Raw genomic sequence first — 21929 nt, 5'->3', positions numbered from 1 at the left:
CAGGGCTGAGCGCACAGCCCAGTCTCAGAGCCCACAGCAGTATAATCCCAAGGATGCTAAACAGAGCCCTTCTCCAGAGAGGGGACTCAGGCCTGGCAAGGAAGGTTGTGTGGGAGGCAGCTGAGGGTGTGTGTCCTAGAGTAGAGGGTAGCAGGCCTCTTCAGCACCCCAGTTTTAAAAGATCACAAAAAGGAGAATTGGTATTTGCAATTAATTTAATGAAGTAGAAAGAAATGCCTTTGAGGTTCCAACAATTGTCTTGCACTTTATAGGTAGAAAGATAAAATCAAGAAAGAAAACTTATGATTTGTGATATCAGCTGCTGGCCTGTGACCATCAGTCCTGTGAGCCAAAGATCTCAAGGCCGTTCAGGCCTCCTCTGGGCAATCTTCACTGTTGTATATTGCTTCCTGAAAAACAAATGAAGTGACTCAAATTTTGAACTTTTACTTTAAAGCCCAATATTGAAAAGAAAAAGATTTTCTTGTTTTTTTCCCCATTATTATTTTTCAATATTTTCAATTACTATTCAATATTTCAGAAAGGTCCAGGAGAAAAATCTGGCTAGGTACATGTTTAAGAGACAAGGAGTCATGAAACCAACAGTTTTGGGATCTTTCTCCTAAGACTCCCCCTTGATTACCTCTCCCCTCGGATTTCCAAATTCCCTGAGCTGTTGCCATGGGAACTCACTCTATCCATTCTGAAGCTAGAGGTGCCTGTGGTTGAAGGTGTTTGATGACCCTTAATTTGAACTGCTCTGCTAGTATTCTCTCAACACTTGCACAATTGAATCCTTGCTTAAGAGAAAGTGGGTGACTTTGAAAAATTCCTCAATGATCTAAAAAAACTGGGTATATTAGAACCAAGTAGAAAGCCCATAAGAGTACTGTTAGGGCCCATGTATTACTGTGGTTTTAGTTAAAACTGGGCATATTCCTAAGATTTGGCACATGTGGGATGCTTAAAAGGGAACATGGGACACTTTAGATAAATTTTTGGAGCTATATGTTTATACTTGAAAAGATTATAAATTATTCCATTGACTTGTTATTATTGTTGTTTTTCTTCTTTTTGGTTGTTTGAGACAGGGTTTCTCTGTAGCTTTGGAGCCTGTCCTAGAACTTGTTCTGTAGACCAGGCTGGCCTTGAACTCACAGAGATCCTCCTGCCACCGCCTCCTGAGTGCTGGGATTAAAGGCCTGCACCACCACCACCTGGGTGACTTGGTTTTTGTTTGTTTGCTTTTTTGTTTGTTTTTAAGGGACCATTAGTCATGATGTTCTTAAAACTCTGGTCTTCTCCACTTGTTCTTTATTGCTGCAAATGAAAGGGTCCATGATCACCAACATAAAGCAGGACTTCCTGAGAATCAAGTGTATTTTTCTCTGACTAAAAATTTGAGGTGTTTCTCTGTGTCATGGTGTGCTTATGTATGTGTGCATGTGTGTGTGTGTGTGTGTGTGTGTGTGTGTGTGTGTGTGCGCGTGTGTGTGTGTGTGCCTGCACCTGTATTTGTGTGACTTGGAAGTAATGGATAAGAGAGTGATCTCTGGGTGAGCTCCTTCATTTTTGTTTTTCTTTCATTATTTTAAAGTCTTCAAAATAAGATGGAATATCAACTGTGTCTTTCAATGGCTTTCTTGAACAAAATATCACCACTAAATCATACTATATCATTCAAAAATAGTACATAGATAGGTTTTGCTTTGACCTTTTAGTCACAAAGTTGGAACCTGGTTTTTCCTCTTTAGTCGAAATATATATATATATATATATATATATATATATATATATATATATATATATATATATTTATATAGTTATATAATACAAAAAAAGGGGAAATCAATAATTACCACCATCACGTGCACATTTTGCAGAGTCTCTTCACTCTGGTCCAGGAAACACTGTTTGAACTTGGTCACAGCCCCTTTATGGTAGGGAAGAGTTGTAGCTTCATCTATGGTGGCATGATAATCCTCCACAGAAACAGCTGGGTCAATTGTACTTTCAATAATATTATCCAACATGCTGCAGCCAGAAGAACCTGGAAAGACACGGCATTCATGGCTGGAGGTTTGAACTCATTAGGGGTCACCTCTCATGATAATCACGTTCTCGAGTACAAGTGGAAACACAGATTAGCAAAGGTCGTGGGGCATTGCCAAATCTGGGACAGAAAACGCAGGCTGTGAGATTCCACTTAGAAACCGCCAACTGCCCCTGACACCCCAGCACCAGCACAAAGAAGCCGAACCCCACACAGCCTTCACTGACAAGGACGCTGAGGAGACAGCAGGCCGACGTGCTGGGCAAGGGCAGCGTTTGGGTTTAGGTCTCGTCAACGCCTGCCGCCTTTTTTCACTATTTCGAGAACATCGTGGGATATGTTCAAACGTCCTCTAACGATCACACACAATGTATATCACATAATATATATCACATAATATATATCACATATTATCCACTTTGCTGTTAACTCGACCATCTGCATGCCAAAGCCACTTAAACAGAAACTCCAGTACTTGAAGTGACCCCATGCAGAAAATGGATGCAGACTGCAAGATCCCTTTAGGTCCTGAAAACTTGCCCCTAACACGCCAACAAGGGAAGTCAAACTCCACACAACCTTTGCCAGCGATGACACGCAAGAAATGAGAAGTTTTATTCTGATGGGACACAGTGAACAGTTGTCTTTCTGTTTTCTAGCCATGATCTATCTCACGCAGTGCTATTTTGTGAACCCGGTGAAGTATTTTAAAAGTTTATAAATATTGCATCCAGAATATTATCCATTGGCACCATTAACTCTATCGTCTGCTCAAAAAGTATCATAAAATATAAATGCTTGCACTTGAAGTGATGTCATTTGGTCAACCAGTGGAAGAGAGAGTCAGGAAGTAGGTTCAAATGAACTAGTTTTACCCTAAGCCTAAGGTAACCCTGATTTTACTATCAAGTTAACTGAGAACTCCACTTTCTTGTCATGTTGCACCAACCTCTCAGATGAGTGAAGTAGAACATAAACAATGCAAATTATACAAAGCCTATTACACGTGTGACATGTTTGTACTGACTACATTCTCAGGGACAAAACTTTACTTTGGTCGTTACTTCAAGTGGACTCGGGGGATATGAACTGTCCTCCCCACCAGCAAGACTAGGAAGTAAATGGCCCGACATAAAGGGGTCAGAACAGCATTTCCCAAGTCTGTTTTGTGGCTCACAAACTGTTTACTCCTAGGTCACATGGTACAATTTGAAAAGTAACTCCTTCCACAGTTAAAGAGATTCATGAGTACAATTTCAGGAAACCCACTTAGGCCCAGTGTCATTTATATCCTCCCCATTTCCTGTAAAATATCTCATATCCAAGTCCAAGACCTGCCATGGATCTCAGGAGAACTGTTATCACCATGGGCCCTCCTGCATGGTAATGATACATCACATGCGGCTCCAGCACGGGGACCAAACCCACATCAGTGGTACCTCTTTGATCGTCTGAATTAGTGTTGAGTTTTAGGGCTATTGCATCAGACACTTTGTACCACTGTGGACACGCGCTGGGGCTCAGGCACTAGGACTTCTTCCTGTAGACCAGAAACAATGTGTGGTCCAAAAGCAGCCCACCCTTCCCACAACTCACCACTGGCATAGCAGCAAATGGGGATGGCGGCCAGTATGAAGACCACTGCCAGCTTCATGTTGAGGCAGCCCTTGTGGGTTGGTCTTTGATACAAGATGGAGATCAGGGAACTTTCTGGAGTTGAGAGCTCAGCACTCCTCTATTTATTTCTTGGGCAGCCACCTTAGTGTCATGCAGGAAGTAAGAACGCCAAGTCATAGGAGCAGCATGGCATTGTACCAGACAACATGAGAGAACAGGAAACAGTCAAGGAAGCCTATGCCTTGTTTGTATAAGACAAGGAAACAGATTAGTGACAACCAGACTCTCAGAATTAAAGTATGATGTATGACAGTAGGTTACTTTCCTGAAGAGATTCCAAAAATAATGCAGGTAACTTTCCCGAAGAGCTTCCAAAATTAATGCAGATTGCAGCACTATAGTTTGACTTTTTAAAAGATATTCTCTTCCTCCTTTATACCCCCTTCTCCTTCATTTTCCCTCTTCAGCTTGTCTTCTTCTTCTTTATCTTCCCACTCCCTTCATTTTTTCTTTTTGCTCCTCCATCTTTCTTCGTTCATGTCCTTTTCTTGTTCTTTATCTTTTACTTTCCAATTTTTTTTTTTTTTTTTTTGGTTTTTCGAGACAGGGTTTCTCTGTGTAGCTTTGCGCCTTTCCTGGAACTCACTTGGTAGCCCAGGCTGGCCTCTCGAACTCACAGAGATCCACCTGGCTCTGCCTCCCGAGTGCTGGGATTAAAGGCATGCGCCACCACCGCCCGGCTTTACTTTCCAATTTTTGTGTGTGTGTATATATATATGTTTGTATATACATATATATATATACATATACAAATATATATATATATATAAATTTATTAAAGGGTGCGATGGGGAAACAGACTCACTAATTCAAAGCAGCGTAGACGTGCTATAGACCCGCTGCTGATCCAGCTTCCATTCTCCTCAAGGTTGGTGGTGACCAACTGCAAGCCGCTGTCCTCTGCCTGATCCTGTCTCCTCTCCCCAAGAGAAATCGACCCCTCTCTCTCCTTAAGCGATCACATACTCAGACAAGACCATGCCCACAGAGTCAAATACCCTAAAAGCCACTGGTTAAATGGAATGAATTCCCACAATACCACTGATGTAGACTGTGAGGGTCTCCAACTCTTAGAGACCTACCTCTGCCTCCTGAATGATGGTATTAATGGTGTGCACCAACAGGCCCAGCTCTACTTGAAGTTTTATTTTATTTTATTCTTTAATTTTTGTCATCAATTTTTTATTCTATAAACATTTTTATTATCTACATACTCATGGCTGTGGTTTTAATAGTTATCTGATGTTCTACAGTATAGAGAACATATTTTAAATGTACTTGCATGCTTCCAATTTTTAACTATTATAAATATGACATATTCAAATATCTTTGTACTCAAAATGTTATTCTCCTTGTCCATTAAATCTTGCTGTTCCTTGATTCCAAGATTTATTTTTTTTATTAAGAAAATCTTTTCATTCATTTTACACACCAACCAAAGATCCCCCTCTTTTCTCCTCCCACCCCCCAGCATCTTCCTCCCAAACCACCTGCCCACCACCCTCAATGAGAAGGCAAGGCCTCCCAGGGGGAGGCACATCCAGTAGAGGCAAGTCCAAGCCTTTCCCCGGCCTCAAGGCTGCACAAGGTGTCCCATCATAGATAGTGGGCTCCAAAAAGCCCACTCATACACTAGGAATTGATTCTGATTCTACCACCAGGGGGGTCTCCAAGCAGATCAAGCTACACAATTGTCTCACTTTCCAGAGGCCTAGTCCAGTCCCATGCAGGCTCCACAGCCATTGATCCAACTTGCATGAGTTCCACTAGTTTGGTTTGGTTGTCTCTTCAGGTTTCCCCATCATGATCCTGATGCACTTGCTCCTAGAATCCCTCTTCTCTCTCTTTGACTGGACTCCTGGAGCTCAGCCTGGTGTTTGGCTGTGGATCTCTGCATCTGCTTCCATCACTCATTGGAGAAAAGCTCTGTGATGACAGTTAGGGTATTTCCCGATTTGATCACTGGGGTAAGCCAGTTCAGTTCAGGCACCCTCTCCAGTATTTCTAGTAGTCCAATCTTGGGTCATCCTTGGGGATTCCTGGCAACTTCCCTAGCACCGGGTTTCTCTCTATCCCCATGATATCTCTCTCTATCATGGTATCTCTTTCATTGTTTTCCCACTCCATCCCTGTTCCAGCTTGACCATCCATTCTTTTCCAATTTTAAGCAGCTTCATTTTGTTTACACCTGTTTCTGATGGTTCCAGTGGCTAGGGCCAGTGCATGACCACACACCCTTTTGCAAGGTTTTCCTGTTGACCCTCTTCTTTGAGGAATTTCAGAGGAAGCTTATTGCGTTTTGATCCTCACTGAAGAGTCTTATGAAAAGTCATTTCATTAAATTAACATTCATGGTTCATTCCAGACAGCTAAACATAGTTTCCCTCTGTGTTAAAAGTTTAGGGTGTCACTTTTCCTGAATCAGAGGACACTGTCAACTACTAGGGCTCCTTGCTGCTTTATGGGAGGGAGGAATGATGGGTGTATGGTGAGTGACTGTGTGACTCATGCAGATGTGACTTCAGATCCTGGGGACAACATCTGCTCATGACTTACCCTAGAGCAGCTATCATGGCTCTCTGAGCTTCCTTTTTATGGTAAAGTGAGTATAGATAAAACTCTGCTGAACTTTTATCAGGACAGCAGAAACAGCATGCAAATAACCTTTCCACCTCACCTAATTAACCACTAATTTGTGGGAGTTTTCCAGTGCTGAAACTATAGACGTTAGTATGACAGTCCCTCAAGTTAAAACAAAAACAAAAACAAAACAATTACTGTGAAGTTCAGCTAGATCACTTGGATATATAATGGAATGGCATGCACATCCATAATTATTATAGTATTAGTCAAAATAGCCAGGCTATAGAATCAGCTAAGATGTCCATCAGAAGATAACAAGACAAATAAAATGTGGTATGTATACATAATGGAGTTTTATTCAAAGGAGAATGGAATTATGTGTCTTACATGGAAATAAATGGGCCAGGATATTATCAAGTTATACAAAATAGTTGAACTCAGAAATACAAATATCATGTTTTCTATAATATACACACTATGTATGTATGTATGTATGTATGTATTTATGTATGTATGTATCTAATCTGTATGACATGAAAGTAGAGGAGGAATTATTTGTAGTGAGGAAGAGAAAGGAGAGTATTGATGGGACCAAATGACCAAAGTAAAATGATGCATGTATGTGAAAGGTCATAATGAAATTCATTGTTTTGTAACCATCTAAAAATTCAGGTTAAAAGAAGCAGGCTATCACAAGAAGAAATATTCCAAAAAAACATCAAGTAACATGGAGTTTTCATCCATGCACCAAATATACATCTGTCTGTTGTGGAAGCCATATTTAAGGGACATCACCTATGCACTGCAACCTGTGTTGAATGCACATTTAGTTTGAAGAATGCTTTGGTCCACATCTTGTGTAGGTCACTTTTTAATTTGAGAGTCTATATAACCCTACCAATAGATGTAAGATTTCAGAGAGAGTTATGTGTGGGAAGAACAATACTTTATCAGCAGGAACAGTGGCACCATGGATTGAAGACATTATCCTGTACAGAGCACAGGGCAGCATTTTGGAGAAGGTACTGTTGTCTTGAAAAAGTGGATAGTAATACTGTGGGACAAATTTGACAGTGGCTTCTAGATGGAGGAGACAGGATAGAATATACTTAAAGGAAAATTGTCACTTGCTAATATCCAAAATGGTGGAGGAGGTAGGGAGTTTGAAATCAATACTAAGAAAGGATGTATGTGGATAGTGACACCTGAATGACACAGTGAGAAGAAAATCAAAATTGGTTCCAGTTAAAAAAAGAAGGAAGAAATGTGTATGTGAGCCACAGAGAGAAAACCCATTCTTAATGACCTATGAATGTTTTATTTAATGTCATAATCATTTGAGACATTTTGTTCCCATCGTTAAGCAGGAGCAGAAGCCAAAAAAGACATTGATTTATCTAAGCACATTAAGTGTAGGCATGCATCCTTATGTGTGTACTTTTATCTCATTGTCCTTGGCCAGGGTCATCCAATCCAAAGTCAAGTGACAGTGATATGTAATATTGTCTCTTTGCCCAATCCATAACTGGGCTGTTCCTGTTTCCCAAGTCTTTCCAGTGGACCTGTCTTGTTTTCAGCTGAAATAAGACCCCTTAGAATGTTCCTTACTCATATGTAAAATTCTTCATATAAGACATAGCTGTCTACAAAATAGAGACATCTTTTATTTAACCTGAATGTTTTCTCAGAACACATGATACAGATTTTTATGTGAAAAGTCAAATATCAATGACTCAACCCATAAAAGCCTCATTTGAAAATTTGTGAAGCCAAATGGCTCAACATAATAGTGGTGTTGATAGTTCTCCCTTTTCAAAGGTGACTCTGTTCAAACTTCCCAGCAGTTCAGAGTCTGGGGAATTCTAGCATCCTTCAATGTCCCACTCGCTGGGACAAATATTTATGGATCACAGTCTAGTCTAAAGCACTGTAGTCTTTAAAGTCTTTCTAGGTTTTACATTGCATGAGTTTGTGTTTTGAGAGATACATAAAATATTTGACGAGGAACAATCATATTAATATGACCATGGGTCCCATTAAGACTTGAGACATAAACATTTGGGGCACATAGCAGTCCTAGCCATGCTTAATAGAAGGAAGTAATATTGTGTGTGAGACATTTTTTTCCCAATGATTCATTCAGTGTCAAAAACATACATGCATATAAAAGAAAGCATTATCATACTTAAATGATATCTTCAGGTTTTCTGATTAGAAGTTCCAGATATGTATTTGTTTCACAGTATTTGGAATCATGATAAACCACATTTTATTACTGCATCTTGTTCTGTGGTTCTGTAAGCCTGGTCCACACTTACCTACCAGGCATCATAGATCTTCCTCATACATGCCTTTGTGGATCAACTTCTTCTTCATTAGAGAGATACAGAGTTCACAAACCACGCTATGGGTGCTTACTCAGGCCAGATATTTCAGGAGATACATCTGGACATTGACACTCTTAAATGACATTAAGATGTCTGTTGTTGAAGTCATAGAGACCTTCCCTTCAAGGATCACCTTTGTGTTCATATCAATCCTGGCATGTGTGTTTCTTAGCTATGGTGTTTATTGTTTAGACCGTCTCTATCATATCCAACACTGGCCATTCTTTGGTATCTAAAGGCACGGGTCTCCATTCTGTAAGTTATTTAACCCAGGCCAGCCCATCTACACCACACAGGAAGAATCTCCATGTCTATTATGTCCCTCTTTAGCTCAGAGATCCAGCATGACAACCACACACATGTCCTCAAGGTTATTCCTGTTGTATTATCTTACAGATGGTTGGCTCTCCGATTTGTGTGAATTCATGTAGGCACCAGGGCTTGGGGTGATTTTGAAAGAATATAAGAATCCTCTCAGAAAGGGTTAGCCTTTCCCTTCTGACATGGGGTTGGAAAAAGAGTGCATTCAGCCTCAATGTTAGGCTTATGACACAAGAAATGTCTCCCACCTCAATACACACACACACACACACACACACACACACACACACACACACACACACACACTGCTTTATATTTCAGCTAACTCAATGACAAGTCCTGAGTCTTTTTTGCTTCAAAGAAGTCTGAATAGAGACACATGCAGTACAGTATGAGCCTGATTGGACAGAGAAAAGTCACATGTGGATAAAAGTTTCTGGGAAGACACAGGAGTGAGCAGGAGCTTTCTTTGAAAGAATAGACATTTTCTGACTCCAAGGACTATGACAGGCTTGTTTGTCTATTTGCCCGCTTGCTCTGACAGTGCCTCACTATGTGACATAGGGTGACTTTGAACTGAGGACAACCCTACTGTTTCACTCTCCAAAGTGTTGGGTGTCAGACTTTAGTCACCTCAGCAAGCTTCAGTAGAGACTCTGAGCAGAGAAATGTAGGGAAAATTTCAGAAAACCCAGGAAGTGGGGAAGCCTTCATAGGTTACTTGGAAGGAACTGGAAAGGGAGGGTCTGAGAGACGGGATTTCAGCTGACAGATGTGTAAAGTCTGCTTGGCCACCTTTCTGAGTGTTCTTAAACCCTTCTTCTGCAAGGTGTGCTGACCAATGAGACATGTGTGAGGACTCAGAGTCAAACTGGCTGTGTTAAGGTCCTGGCTGCACTGTTGGCTGGTGGTGTATGCTGATCTCACTTCCCTCCCAATTCCCTTTACTTCCTTTCTTCTTCCTCCCTTCTCCCTCCCTCTCTTCCTTCTTCTTTTCCTTCCTTCTGAGTCCAGTCAGTGCTGAACATATGCACATGAGCATGGGGCCACCCACTGGGCCTAGGCAATCTACTAAGGCCCACATCCCTAAAACAAAAAAAGTAACTTTCCTTTCTCCAGCAACCATCAACTGCCAATAATTCTTCCAGTCAATTTATTTATTAATGTTTGGGGAGGTGGGCACAACTATGCCATGGTACAGGCAAGCCACAGCACACATATGTAGACGTCAGAGAACAACTTTTGGATGAATAACAATAAGTCATTGAAGAAATCATGACAGAAATTTAAAAAGTCACATAAAATGAATAAAATAATTTCTTAAATAAAAAAATTAAGAAGTCCTAGAAACAAATGTAGATCACAGCCCTGCCCATCAGAGCCTCTGGGATATGTCCAACATAGTCTGGGGAGCAAAGTTTATAGCTATAAATGCTCACAGTAAAAATCTCTGTAGGCTCTCAAATAAATAATCTATTATATGACTTAAATCTCAGGAAAATAAGAATCCAAACCCAGTAGAAAGCAAGAAGTAATAGAAGCTGAGGCAGAAGTAATGAAATAGAAAAGAAAAGAATGTGTAGACTTATCAGAGTTGATGGAGAAACTAAGGAAGTTCGACAAAGCCCTACTCAAACAAAAAAGAAGAAGAAGAGAGATTATCCAAATTAATACATTTAGACAGGAATAGGGAGAAACATAACAAAACAGTCTCTGAAGTGAGAATTGGCCAAATACCAAAACTGATCAATACATAACATCAGGGAGAGGAGGTTAATAAGAACAAATATGCATAAAATACCCCAATGCAGTCCACCATGTTGTATATTAAAATAAAAATTAGTTTAAACTGAAAGTCATTCTTGTCAGAAAAGACTTGGAAGTGCAAAGAGGAAGGACAGTTGGGAGAGAACGTGACTGAATACAAAGAAGGCTGAGGTAGGCGATCGTGAGCTCAGGTCATAATGTGCTACACACAAAGGCTGTCTCCAGCCCCATTGGATTTGGGAGGGAAAAAACAAGGGTCAGTGAATGGAAGGGTTAGGTTTGAGGAGAGGGAGGAAGAAAGTATTTATGTTTTAATTAAAAGTAATACATAAATTCTGTTTATTGTGAAAATAAATGAAAAAAGACTATCTCATATGAAGCTAGCCTGAGGGGAAGAGAGATTGATTAAGACCTATAAAAATTCAGAGGGGCAAAATTTTGGATTTGGACATGAAGGATTAAAAGGATGGAGTTGAAGTTGGAGGAAGGAAAGAGTCATGGCAGGCAAAGACGCCAAGGTGAAAGGCCTAGACATGAGCCTGAGCCTTACACACTGGAGGGTGAACGTGCTCACGTTGCTTCGGTCACCTTACAAACTGAGGACTCAGGTGCCTGAGTGAAAGATCTGTACCTGCACTTGTCATCAGTTGTCACCAGTGTCTGCACTTGAGATCATTTCTCTAACACAACTTTTCTTAACTGAAACTAATGATGCTTGAGATAGTCTTATGTAGGTAGGAAGTGTAGCAGGCTTCTACACGCTGGATGCCAACAGTGTCAACCATCATCCATTTCTAACAATACTACATCTCCAGACAGTGTCTACAAGGCTTGGGGGGATGTGGGGAGCAAATCTCTCCTGACTGAGATTCACTGCTCTGCTAGAGGGAGAACTTGATATCAGTTCCTGGCCTCCCCGTCTTTGAACAACTGTAAGAGGAAAGACGGCCACCTATGGCTCCATTATGGCTCACAGAAAAGCGTTGTCATTAAAATGGAAGGGTATGGATAGAAGATTTCTTAATAATAAAAAAAGAAGAAAATGGAAGAGTATTCCCGACTAACTGGATAAGATGTCAGGGTAGGCACCCAAGAAATCAAATAAACTATTACTTTGTGAGGGGATTAAAGGTTTAACCACACACACTTGGCCCATGAAAGTTGGGTAAAGTTCAGTTTCGGTGAAGGTGCCATGGGGAGGTAGCCAGAGGCTGGCACATGGCCCTGGATGTGCTTCAAAATCAGGCTTCTGACCTTCGGTGATTTTTTTTTTTTTTGATCGAGTTAGAGCATGTCATGACAAGTGAAATCTCTCCTCCCCTCTTCCTGACCACAGAGTCCTCATCTAACACAGAAAAGGTGCTGTTAGTACCAAGGAAGTCATGCCACATCTGGCTTTAGTGTCAGATCTGACACCGCCCTTATTGAAAGTTTAATATTTCGATGAAAACCCACTTTCCAACTGGATATCGTAATGAACTGGGCATTATGGTTAGTGTATTCTTTGTGAAACAGAGAGAACATGAAAAGCAGTTCTACTCTCTTTTAGTTAGCACTCACTGCAGTTCTTGTATATGAAGAAAAGTAAATAGACTGTGTCCTCAAATAGCATGAGGAGGGAGGAAGTGAAACAAGGCCTTGGGAAAGTCAGGAGAAAGGTACAGAAGAAAGAGAAAGCTATGGTGACATTCCCTCATCTCCTAAACCCAGCTCAGCCTAAACCACCTGCCCTCTGTCCCCCATAGCTGACTATAGTGGTTTATACCTGTAATCCCAGAACATGGTGGGCTTAGGGAGGAGGATTAAAGGTGACATGAGTTGTAGCTAGTGTAGACGATATTTAAATTGAAGTTTGGGTTAGCCTGCACTAGAAAACAAGACACTCTTGAAACCAATAAAAGCCAAGGACTCCACTGATCTCCTGATTCAGAAGGATTTTCTTCTTCTACATTCTCCTCCCCTTGTCTGCTTTCAAGAGCATTTTATCCCTATCTACATACCCTGTGTGATCCAACCAGGATTTTATTACTGTGTGTGTCACCCCAGTCTTCTCAGAAATATGAAGGGACACAGGCCTGTCCCCATAGTACACTTCCTGTGACTCACTCTCGACTCCTCACTGAGGTCACCACCTCTCTCTTATGCAAACCCATGTCAAACAGGAACAGATAAAGTCTCTTAGAGAGACCACAGTGGCCACTTTCACTCTTTCTTTCTGCCCCCACACGCACACATGTCAAGGATCTGTCAGTCACATGCAGGATCACTGAGCAGGTAGAGATGAAGCAGAGTGTGGGGTACTTGGGCCGAGTCACTGTTTTGAGAGGGATGTGACGAACCCAGAGGCTCCTCCTATGGTGTGGAGAAGGGTCAGGCTGGAGATGGTGCCTTGGGGAGAGCTGAGGACCATGTTCATCCCATGGAAGGACTAAGGGGAAGTGTTGATACTGGGATGTGATATCAGTAATTGGACAATGAGCAACACAGTAGATCAAAAGATGCACCTAGCAAAGGGAAAACCTCAGTGACATGAGATAGACAGCTAAGCAAAGATGTGCCTGTGTGCAGAGGTCTCTGCTGGAATTCCTGTCTTGAGCTAACCCAACTCCTCCCCACTTCTGAGCTTTATAGGACTTTACACAGAAAGAGATACACCTCCAACGGTACATATGAGGTTGATGTCCTAGCAGGTCTGAATCACAGGAGAGGATCCGGACTCATAGAACAACAACTGATGGGAATGAAATGTGGCCTATCTTATCCCAAATGCTGTTCAACAGATACATACCTGTAATTTAGAATTATGAGCCTTTGAAGATTAAACAACAAAATGTTCTTTTTTTTGTGTGGGTTTTTCTGTAAATACACAGGTCACATGTTGAACTATCTAACTGTATCTCTCAGACATTTCCTCCTGTTAAGTGTAGCAAGGACTTTTAGATGTTGAAAACACATAAGTCACATGATGTATCTTGTTTGCCAAATTTATTAAGTACTGTAAGATGCTGGAAGTTGAACTGCATCTCCTCTCTTTCATGAGCCAGTTGCCATAGAAATAAAACCCTTCCCTATCCTAAATTTTCTCTCCTAAATAATAAATCCATCCAGCATACTCTCTGTGAACAATGAACTGTGCACCATGCTTTGGCCTACAAGGTGATCAATAAAGGTCTGTCTCAGGATGTGGGACATCAAGAATGTAGAACATTCTAGCTGGGCATGGTGGCACACGCCTTTAATCCCAGCATTTGGGAGGCTGAGTCGGGTGTATCTCTGTGAGTTCGAGGTCAGCCTGGTCTAAGTAACAAATTCCAGAACAGCCAGAGCTGTTACACAGAGAAACTCTGTCTCAAAAAAAAAAAAATTCTAGTTTCAGTACTTATTGGAATTTTAAAGAAAGTTTCTTGGGGAAGAGAGTATCGGCAGCATCATTATTCTGCTTTTGGTCCCCTGAATTTACAAAGGGGGCATTAATTCTGGGTAGGTCATTGTCATTTGACTGCTCTGAGAAAGATCATCATGAAGTATCCTGAGATATCGTGGAGTTTAGAGAAAACATGACCTCTTGCTTGTAGACTTCTGCAAGTGGAGTGTTTTGTTTTGTTTTAATAAACAAGAACCCTCTTAAGAAGTAGTGCCCTCTTAACTGACAAGGCATATCCACATGATTGGGGCACCAGGTAGAGTTCTATTATGTCTTGGACAAAGGGACTGTGTTTCATTTCACTCTGAGTCCTTACTTGACTTTGGACTTAAGGACTCTGGCTGTAAACTAGGAGATGAAAGTACACACCTAAGTAAACACAGGGTTCCTTTCTGTCACTTCCTAAATATCCTTTGTTCTTCACATCTTCTGCTCCCTCTGAATTCCAGAAAGAAAGAGATCAGAGCAAAGCTGACATTAAACAATGAACTCACAGATAAATAAGAATAAACTCACTTCTCTCTTGAGCATGTATTTCTTCAGTTTTAAATGGAACCAAACTTTGCTTTTCTGTCACTATTTCAATCACTCCTGTCAATTTCTCCTGCCTAACCCTAAATTGTGGCTTCAACCCTCCTCCAGATCCTCCAATGGAGAACTCCATTGGCTTATGTTAGTTTCAGCTACAGTGGTACCTCCTCCAACTGTGTTTTGTACTGCTTGTAGGATGCTACAACTTATCAATCAGTCACTCAATAAATCACCCATTGTTTCACTGGGTTTTGTGGGTATTTATTGATATTCCAGCAACTGCCATTCTGATAGCTCACAATCACTGGCAGGTTAGTATTTTGACTTTATCATTAGAAACTGAGCTCAACTAAACAATGACCAAGACTGCTGTTTCTCTACAAAAACTGTGTGGTCTATACAGGGTGCAGATCACTGGAGACGGTCTTCAGCCATGTGCTCCTTGATAGATGGGTGCCTGGTTGGACAAATGGATGAAAAGTGCTACTTTTTTTCACCTGTGTATTTCTTCTTATGGCTTACTTCTTTTACTTTAATTAAATCTTCATTAATTTTAGATAATGCATGAAGTAATGGTTTCATCATGATATTTTCATAATGCACATCATTGTTCTTATTGTTGTTCCCATTCCTCCAGGCACATTTGCCACAAAAGGAGAAGTGCCCTCTCTATGTATGAAATGGTATCATGCACACAAATATGGTTTCTTTATTTGAAGTAAAATGAGATTTGTCTTTCTGAGTCTGACTTATTTTACTTAACAATCTCCTGCTGTTTCATTGATTTTGATGTAAATTTTGTATTTTCATTCATTTTTAAGGCTGAGTAAAAACTTTCACTATATATGTGTATACCATGTTTTTAATATCCATTAATTCTGTTGATGGTCATCTAAGCTGAACCTATATCTAAGTTATTGTAAATAATGCCCCAGTAAGCACAGATATGTAAGAATCTCTGTGGCATTCTAACTAGGGTTCCCATCAGCTTGTTAGAGATAAGTCATTTGATATTTCTACTTTTATTTTGTTCAAAAGTTAGCATAGTGATTTTTACACTAGCAGCACTTCAAACAGTCATTTTAAAAATCATTATGGTAGTTAGAATTAATGTTTGTCTCATCCTAGAACTTATAATAGCTTGTGTACAGAGCATTGGATGGAAAGAAATAATAAATATCTAGGTAGAAATGAATAAAAGGAAGAATTCACTCACTATGGATGGCCCTTCCAAGATCCTTCAGTTTTGGGAGAGAACACACTTATATCTATAAAAAGCTTTTTTACATTAATTATTTCACCAATTCATTTCCACAAATTGGCTTTATCTGAATTTCTAATTAATCTTTAAAATTCCCTATTGGAAAAGATCCTTGTTGGTATGTAGAATTATGTTCCCCATAAGTCAAAAAATGCTTTGTATTGGTAGAGAAACATTGCAGAGGGCAGGTCGTTTGTGGATTTGACAGTGACCCTGACACCAGTTTGTAATATCTCAGTTACAAAGCTGCTCTCTGTGGGCTTCCCCCTTCTGTTCTGTCAACGTGAGATAAATGAAAACACACAAATACATTAAACAAATAAAATGGAATGAATGGTACCCGATTGACTTTTGATAGGAATGGCAGGTGCTCTAGTTAAAACATCTGTCATGGGTGCGGCACGAACACATGACACAGGGAGACATGATAGAGAAGGAAGGCCTCTGCAAAGGATGAAAGCAAAAAGAAATAGTGATAGGGGAAGGTACCAAAACCACATCTTCACAAAGACTGAAACAACAGCAGTGCTAAGTGAGGAGACAGATACATAAAAATGAGAACTGTAGATAAAGATAGTAATTGTTTTTTGACATACACTTCTCCTATTTGGGGGTGGAGAAGGAGCAGTTCTGTGATTGGATTTGAGACTCCCTTCACAAAAGGGAATTCATGCCTAGCATTATAAATCTACTCAAAACCCTATGGCTGAGGATGTCTTAGACAGGGAAAACTCACAACTGTTGTTCAGATAAATTAACTTGGCCCCAATTTCCTTCTAAATATTAATTATGTTCATATCCATAGACAAATTCTACCCCCAGCCTTGACTGAAGAAGCTTCTTCCCTTTGCAGTGAATGGTGGGGAACACAAGCACTCACAGCTGCTCAAGATGCTGAGAAAAAGTGACCGTTGAGTGCATATCGAAAACCTGGACATTTATATCACCCTCTTATGGCAGGAAATATTGGGAAGAGGGAAGAGAAAAAATGTGACAGCTGGAAGATAGGGAGAGGGGACAAATGATATCTTCTAGGCATGACATGGCCATTTCAATCATGATCTCATAATAGGTTTGGTGGCCTGCATAGGACCTGAACAAGACTGCCTATCACAGTTAATCATGCATCAAGGCAGGCCTCACAGGGACATTATAAACTGTTAGGTACTGATGGATTCTGGAGGAAGGACAGTTGTTTTGTATCCACTAGAGAACCCACCAAGCTCCAGTGGATATCTCCAAATTCAGGGTCCCATAGATGATCCTGGTTAGACTCAGTGGATCACAAAACAAAACAAAGAGATAAGGATGTGAGAAATGGATCTGTAGAGAACAGGGCTGGAGAGTGAGGCAAGAGAGTATAGGGGTGAGCTTAAGCAGAATGCATCATATAAATTAATGAAATTGTCAAAGAACAAATTTAATAAAAGTGGTCATGAAAAAGGCCATGAGGCCTCAGGCCTACACAAAGAACTACTGGCAGCTAAGGACCACTGAGAACAGGAGAAATGGTCTCCAGGGAAGAGCACACCCATTGGTTATTCAATACCAGTGGTCAGCCCCGAAAATGTACATACAAGTAACACTCTACAGACTGAGTAGGTGATATTTAGAAATATATATATAAATATAAAATAATATAATTATATTATAATCTCAAGAAAAAGGTTTACAAAAAGAAATCAAGTACAGAGTTTTGTTATATTTTGTGCTCCAAGTTTATATGAAAGTGTGAAATGTGACTCACATCTAATTTTAGCTCCCAACACACTTCTTTCAATGAAATTACAATAGTGACTGATTGAACATTTAACAAATATCTCACACAATGATTTCAGCAATGCGATTGATCATTGGGTCAGGAGCCTGAGGACAGTTACTACTCACCAGGGTCAAGTAAGGCAAGGAACAGGGACACAGGAGATTGAGAGACTGACAGACAAGACAAAACCTTGTGTCTGAGAACCTGGATCAGCTAAGGACAGGGGACAAGTGAAGGAACAAGGAAGAAGAAGAGAACAGTTGGCTGATCTACTAAATAAGGTGTCAGGAAGGTGTGTGTGCTCTGATTGTCCACGAGTGTGCATTGCTGTGTGATGACTAGTGATGCTGCTCTTTCCATCAATCAGCAGAACAAGTTGCCAAGAACAAAGCTGACTTCTCCAGAATGTGCATGTGAGCCCTCCTTCACGGGTCCTCACAGCTGGCTGCCCAAAGCTGAATCTTCAACCTCCAGTCAAGTCAAGACCTTGAGAAGGAAAGGAATATGGCATTGCTGGCTGACCAGGACGTAAAAGGGCTCCACTTGGTGTCCCAGACTTATGTTCCTCCCCTGTCACCTGCTGGGCTGGAGGCCTCTTGAATGGTTTCCAGTTCTAAAAAATACCCCACCCCGTACTGAAGGGACTGTGACTGTGGATTCATTTTGTACCTGGATACTTACTTGGTGGAGGCCATTCTCTGGGGAGTGAATACTAGGAACTGGGTGAAGAAAAAGCTTGTTTGTATAGCTGTTTAAAGAGACAATGAGGGGACCCACAAAGCCCAGGCACTTGTGCTTCTGATCTGAATTTTCTCTCTCCAGAAGTGACTTGCCTCACGCTTCCCAGTGGAGTTCAGAAACTGCAGGCGTCCAGCTTCCTTCACATGTGTGAGAAAGGTTTTATGTCTCGGCTTCCTTCACATGTGAGAGAAAGGTTTTATGTCTCAGCTTCCTTCACATGTGTGGGGCAGGTTTTATGTCTCGGCTGCTCCAAAACCACATTGCAAAGATGATTCAGTCACAGATTCTGTGCAAAGAGAACTGGAGTCTTTGGAAAGAAATAAGGTGTGAGGTAACAGCAATGGCTGTCCTGCACCCAGACTACTGGAAGTGCTCAGATACTGACACATGGTAGAGCTGGCCACTTGAAATGCCATTCAACTCTTAACAGTAGGAGACATCTCGAGAGAATGCTTTCTCAGTGCTTTGCACATCTTCATGATAAAAGCATCCCAAAAGTCTCTAGAAGATAGACTGAGGGCTAGAATATAGTTCAGCGATATAATGCTTGCTCGGCACCCAGTAACTAAATAATCCTGGCAGAGATGTCAGGCAATACTCTTGTCATACTATCTCCAAGACTGTTGGTCCTTGCAGTGACTAATAAAATTTCACTTAAGATGAATAAGTGAGGCCGGTGAGATGGCTGGTGCCTACAGGCATGTGTGGCCAAGTCCAACCACGTGGCACCTGAGTCCCAACCAGTTCAACACCTGAGACACAGACCTCAGAAGGAAAGGACGGACACAGTTGTCCTCTGACTGCACTTGTGCACTGCAGCATGTGCATGTGCGTGGGGGGAGGGGAGGGAGGAGAGAAAGGTAATCTATTCAAGCTCAAAATATCCAGTTACCACCAGATCCATAGGCTCCCACTGAAATCCCTGCTTCTGCTTTATATCTACAGAAAGAAGAGCCAGAGTAGGGCGGTAGTGGTGCATAATTTTAATCCCGGCACTCGGGAGGCAGAAACAAATGGATCTCTGTGAGTTTAAAGCCAGCCTGGCCTGCAGAGCCAGTTCCAGGACAGGCACCAAAGCTACATAAAGAAACCCTGTCTCAAAAACACACAAACAACAACAACAATAAAAAAGGAAAACATGATTTAATCTATGTACACTGGATGTTTAATTTCTCCCTTTTCAAATGTTTTTGTTGATAGAATTTACAAATAATTTCCCCTCTGAAATTTATGTACACTGTTTTCATGTTAATATCCCAAAACACAGTGGCAAGGTACTGTACTCCTGAAATGCTTAAAAGCTCTTTGTATATTGTTACTAATCCATAAGTGAACTGCAAATTATATATAGTAATCTGTATATATTGATAGATGAACATGTTCTGAAGTGTGTAATTCAGCCTAATTGATACGGTCATGACCTCACATATCACACTTCTATAGTGGAACAGTGAAGTTCTAATCTCAGTATTTTTCATGGAAATGTTCAACACAACATGAATGGGGCAGCAAGCATTTTGTACCAGCAAGTAGATGGCAGACACCCTGGAAAGTCACCGACCTTCACAGCAACAGTCCTGGAAAAGAGGTGACAACAATATTTCTTATAAAAAGTGGAGTCTTTGGAGGAAAGAAAGGGACACTGAATGGATGGCATGCAGGAACCATACAGACCATCTGTGGCTGAGGGAAGAGGAGGGTGTGGTGCCCTGTCCAGAAGAGGAGCGAGCAGACCACCTCTCCCCTGCTGCCATGTCCTGTTCTCATGTTTTATTTGGTTGTGATCTTTAATCTTCAGGTAAATTTAATCTTGGTATTTTATTATTTTTTTTATAGTTTAAAAAAATAAGTCAACTCTTAATCTGTAGTTCAGATAACTTGCTGTTAGCATTTTCTAGCACTGCTGTTTATGAGGTGGTTTGTAACTGGGAGCCCTGGTCAGTTGATTTATAAATTGTAACTGGTTTTTGGTAGAATTTTTCTGTTTTCTACATATAAGATCATGGCATCTTCAGACACTGACAGTGTTCTGTCTTCCTTCCAGTATAGCTGCCTATGAATTTTCTGTGTATGGCTGCTGTGGGTAGGACTCCCACACTTTAAATAAACACAGAAAGTGGATATCTTTTGTTGCAAGATGTCATTGGCAAATTATAAGGAGTCTTTTTATATTGAGATACATTTTGAATGCATATTTCATTCCATGTTTTTATAATAAAGAATTAATAACTTTAAAAAATTATTATTGCCAGGCGATGGTGGAAAATACCTTTAATCCCAGCACTCGGGAGGCAGAGGCAGGCAGATCTCTGTGAGTTTGAGGTCAGCCTGGTCTACAAAGTGAGTTTCCGGACAGCCAGAACTTTTACACAGAGAAACCCTGTCTAGAAAACAAAAAAGGAACTATTGCAGTACTTACATTTTTGAGTATGTGGGGCCACACATGTATGTCTGCAAGCCTGTGAAGTCAGAAGACAGTTGGTGAGAGGCAGTTCTCTCCTTCCACTTTGTGGATAACAGGGATGACAACTCAGGTCTGTAGGCTTGGTGGCAAGCATCTTTATTCACTGAACTATCTTGCCAGCCCATAAAAGTGTTCTTGCTAAGTTTTACATGATGTCCCTTCTTCACCTATTACGAGGATGAAGGGGGTTTTCTAATTCGTCAAGCTGCTGCAGCATAATGTGTCGGGATCTGGACATGTCGAGTCATTCCTGCAACCCTGTTGATGACAGTGGACAATCTTTCCAATGTGCTGTTGGATTTTGTTTGCTGCAATTTTGATGGGGATTCTTACAAGTATTTCATGGAGGATACTAGAGTTTTGTGGGTTTGATTGTGTGTGTGTGCCTCTGTGTGATTTTGGATCAGAGAAATGCTGGCCTCATTTTGTTTTAGGGAGAATTCCCTAGGATGCAGTTTTGGAATAAAATAACAATAAATAATCTTAGTTCTCTAAAGGTTTGATAGAATTCAGTAGTAAAGCCATTTTGTTCTGGTGTTATTATTCTTGGTTTTGGAATTTTTTGTTACATATATGTTCCAATCACAAATTGTTGTCTATTCAGGTTTTTAAAATTTTTCATAATTCCATCTTGATAGAATATGTATGTTCAGAAATGGCTCGTGTATTCTGTGTTATCACATATGTTGGCATGAAGTTGAACATAAGGACCCCTGCCAACCCTTTTTTATTCTTTCTATGGTATAATTGGTAATGGCTCTCTTTTCATTTCATATTTTCTTTCAGATTTTTTCCACTTTTTCTACATTAGTCTAGATGTGCATTTGTCTAGTTCATAGTTTTAAAATACTGTCTTTGTTTCATTGGTTTTTTCTATGCTTTCTACTCTATATTTTTTGCTTTCTCTTATTCCGTGTTTCCTTACTTAACTAACTGGGAGTTTATTTTATTTTTGTTT

The 21929-nt window shown here is 40.6% G+C and overlaps 1 protein-coding gene across 1 annotated transcript in view; it reads right to left on the bottom strand.

The window, feature by feature from the left end:
• Positions 1–201: 201 nt before the first annotated feature.
• LOC143270217 (secretoglobin family 2A member 2-like) overlaps positions 202–21929 on the bottom strand; it is a 66945-nt gene continuing 45217 nt past the window's right edge. Inside the window, exons 2-4 of the mRNA XM_076559302.1 lie at positions 3650–3811; positions 1860–2050; positions 202–410 (exon numbers count right to left, since the gene is read on the bottom strand). Coding sequence (XP_076415417.1) covers positions 369–410; positions 1860–2050; positions 3650–3707 — 291 coding nt within the window. The 5' untranslated portion in view covers positions 3708–3811 and the 3' untranslated portion in view covers positions 202–368. The remainder of the gene's footprint in view (positions 411–1859; positions 2051–3649; positions 3812–21929) is intronic.

Source organism: Peromyscus maniculatus, chromosome 1 (assembly GCF_049852395.1).
Source record: "Peromyscus maniculatus bairdii isolate BWxNUB_F1_BW_parent chromosome 1, HU_Pman_BW_mat_3.1, whole genome shotgun sequence".
NCBI lineage: Eukaryota > Metazoa > Chordata > Mammalia > Rodentia > Cricetidae > Peromyscus > Peromyscus maniculatus.
The sequence above is the reverse complement of the archived record's forward strand: the minus strand, read 5'-3'. Positions and strand labels throughout refer to the sequence as shown.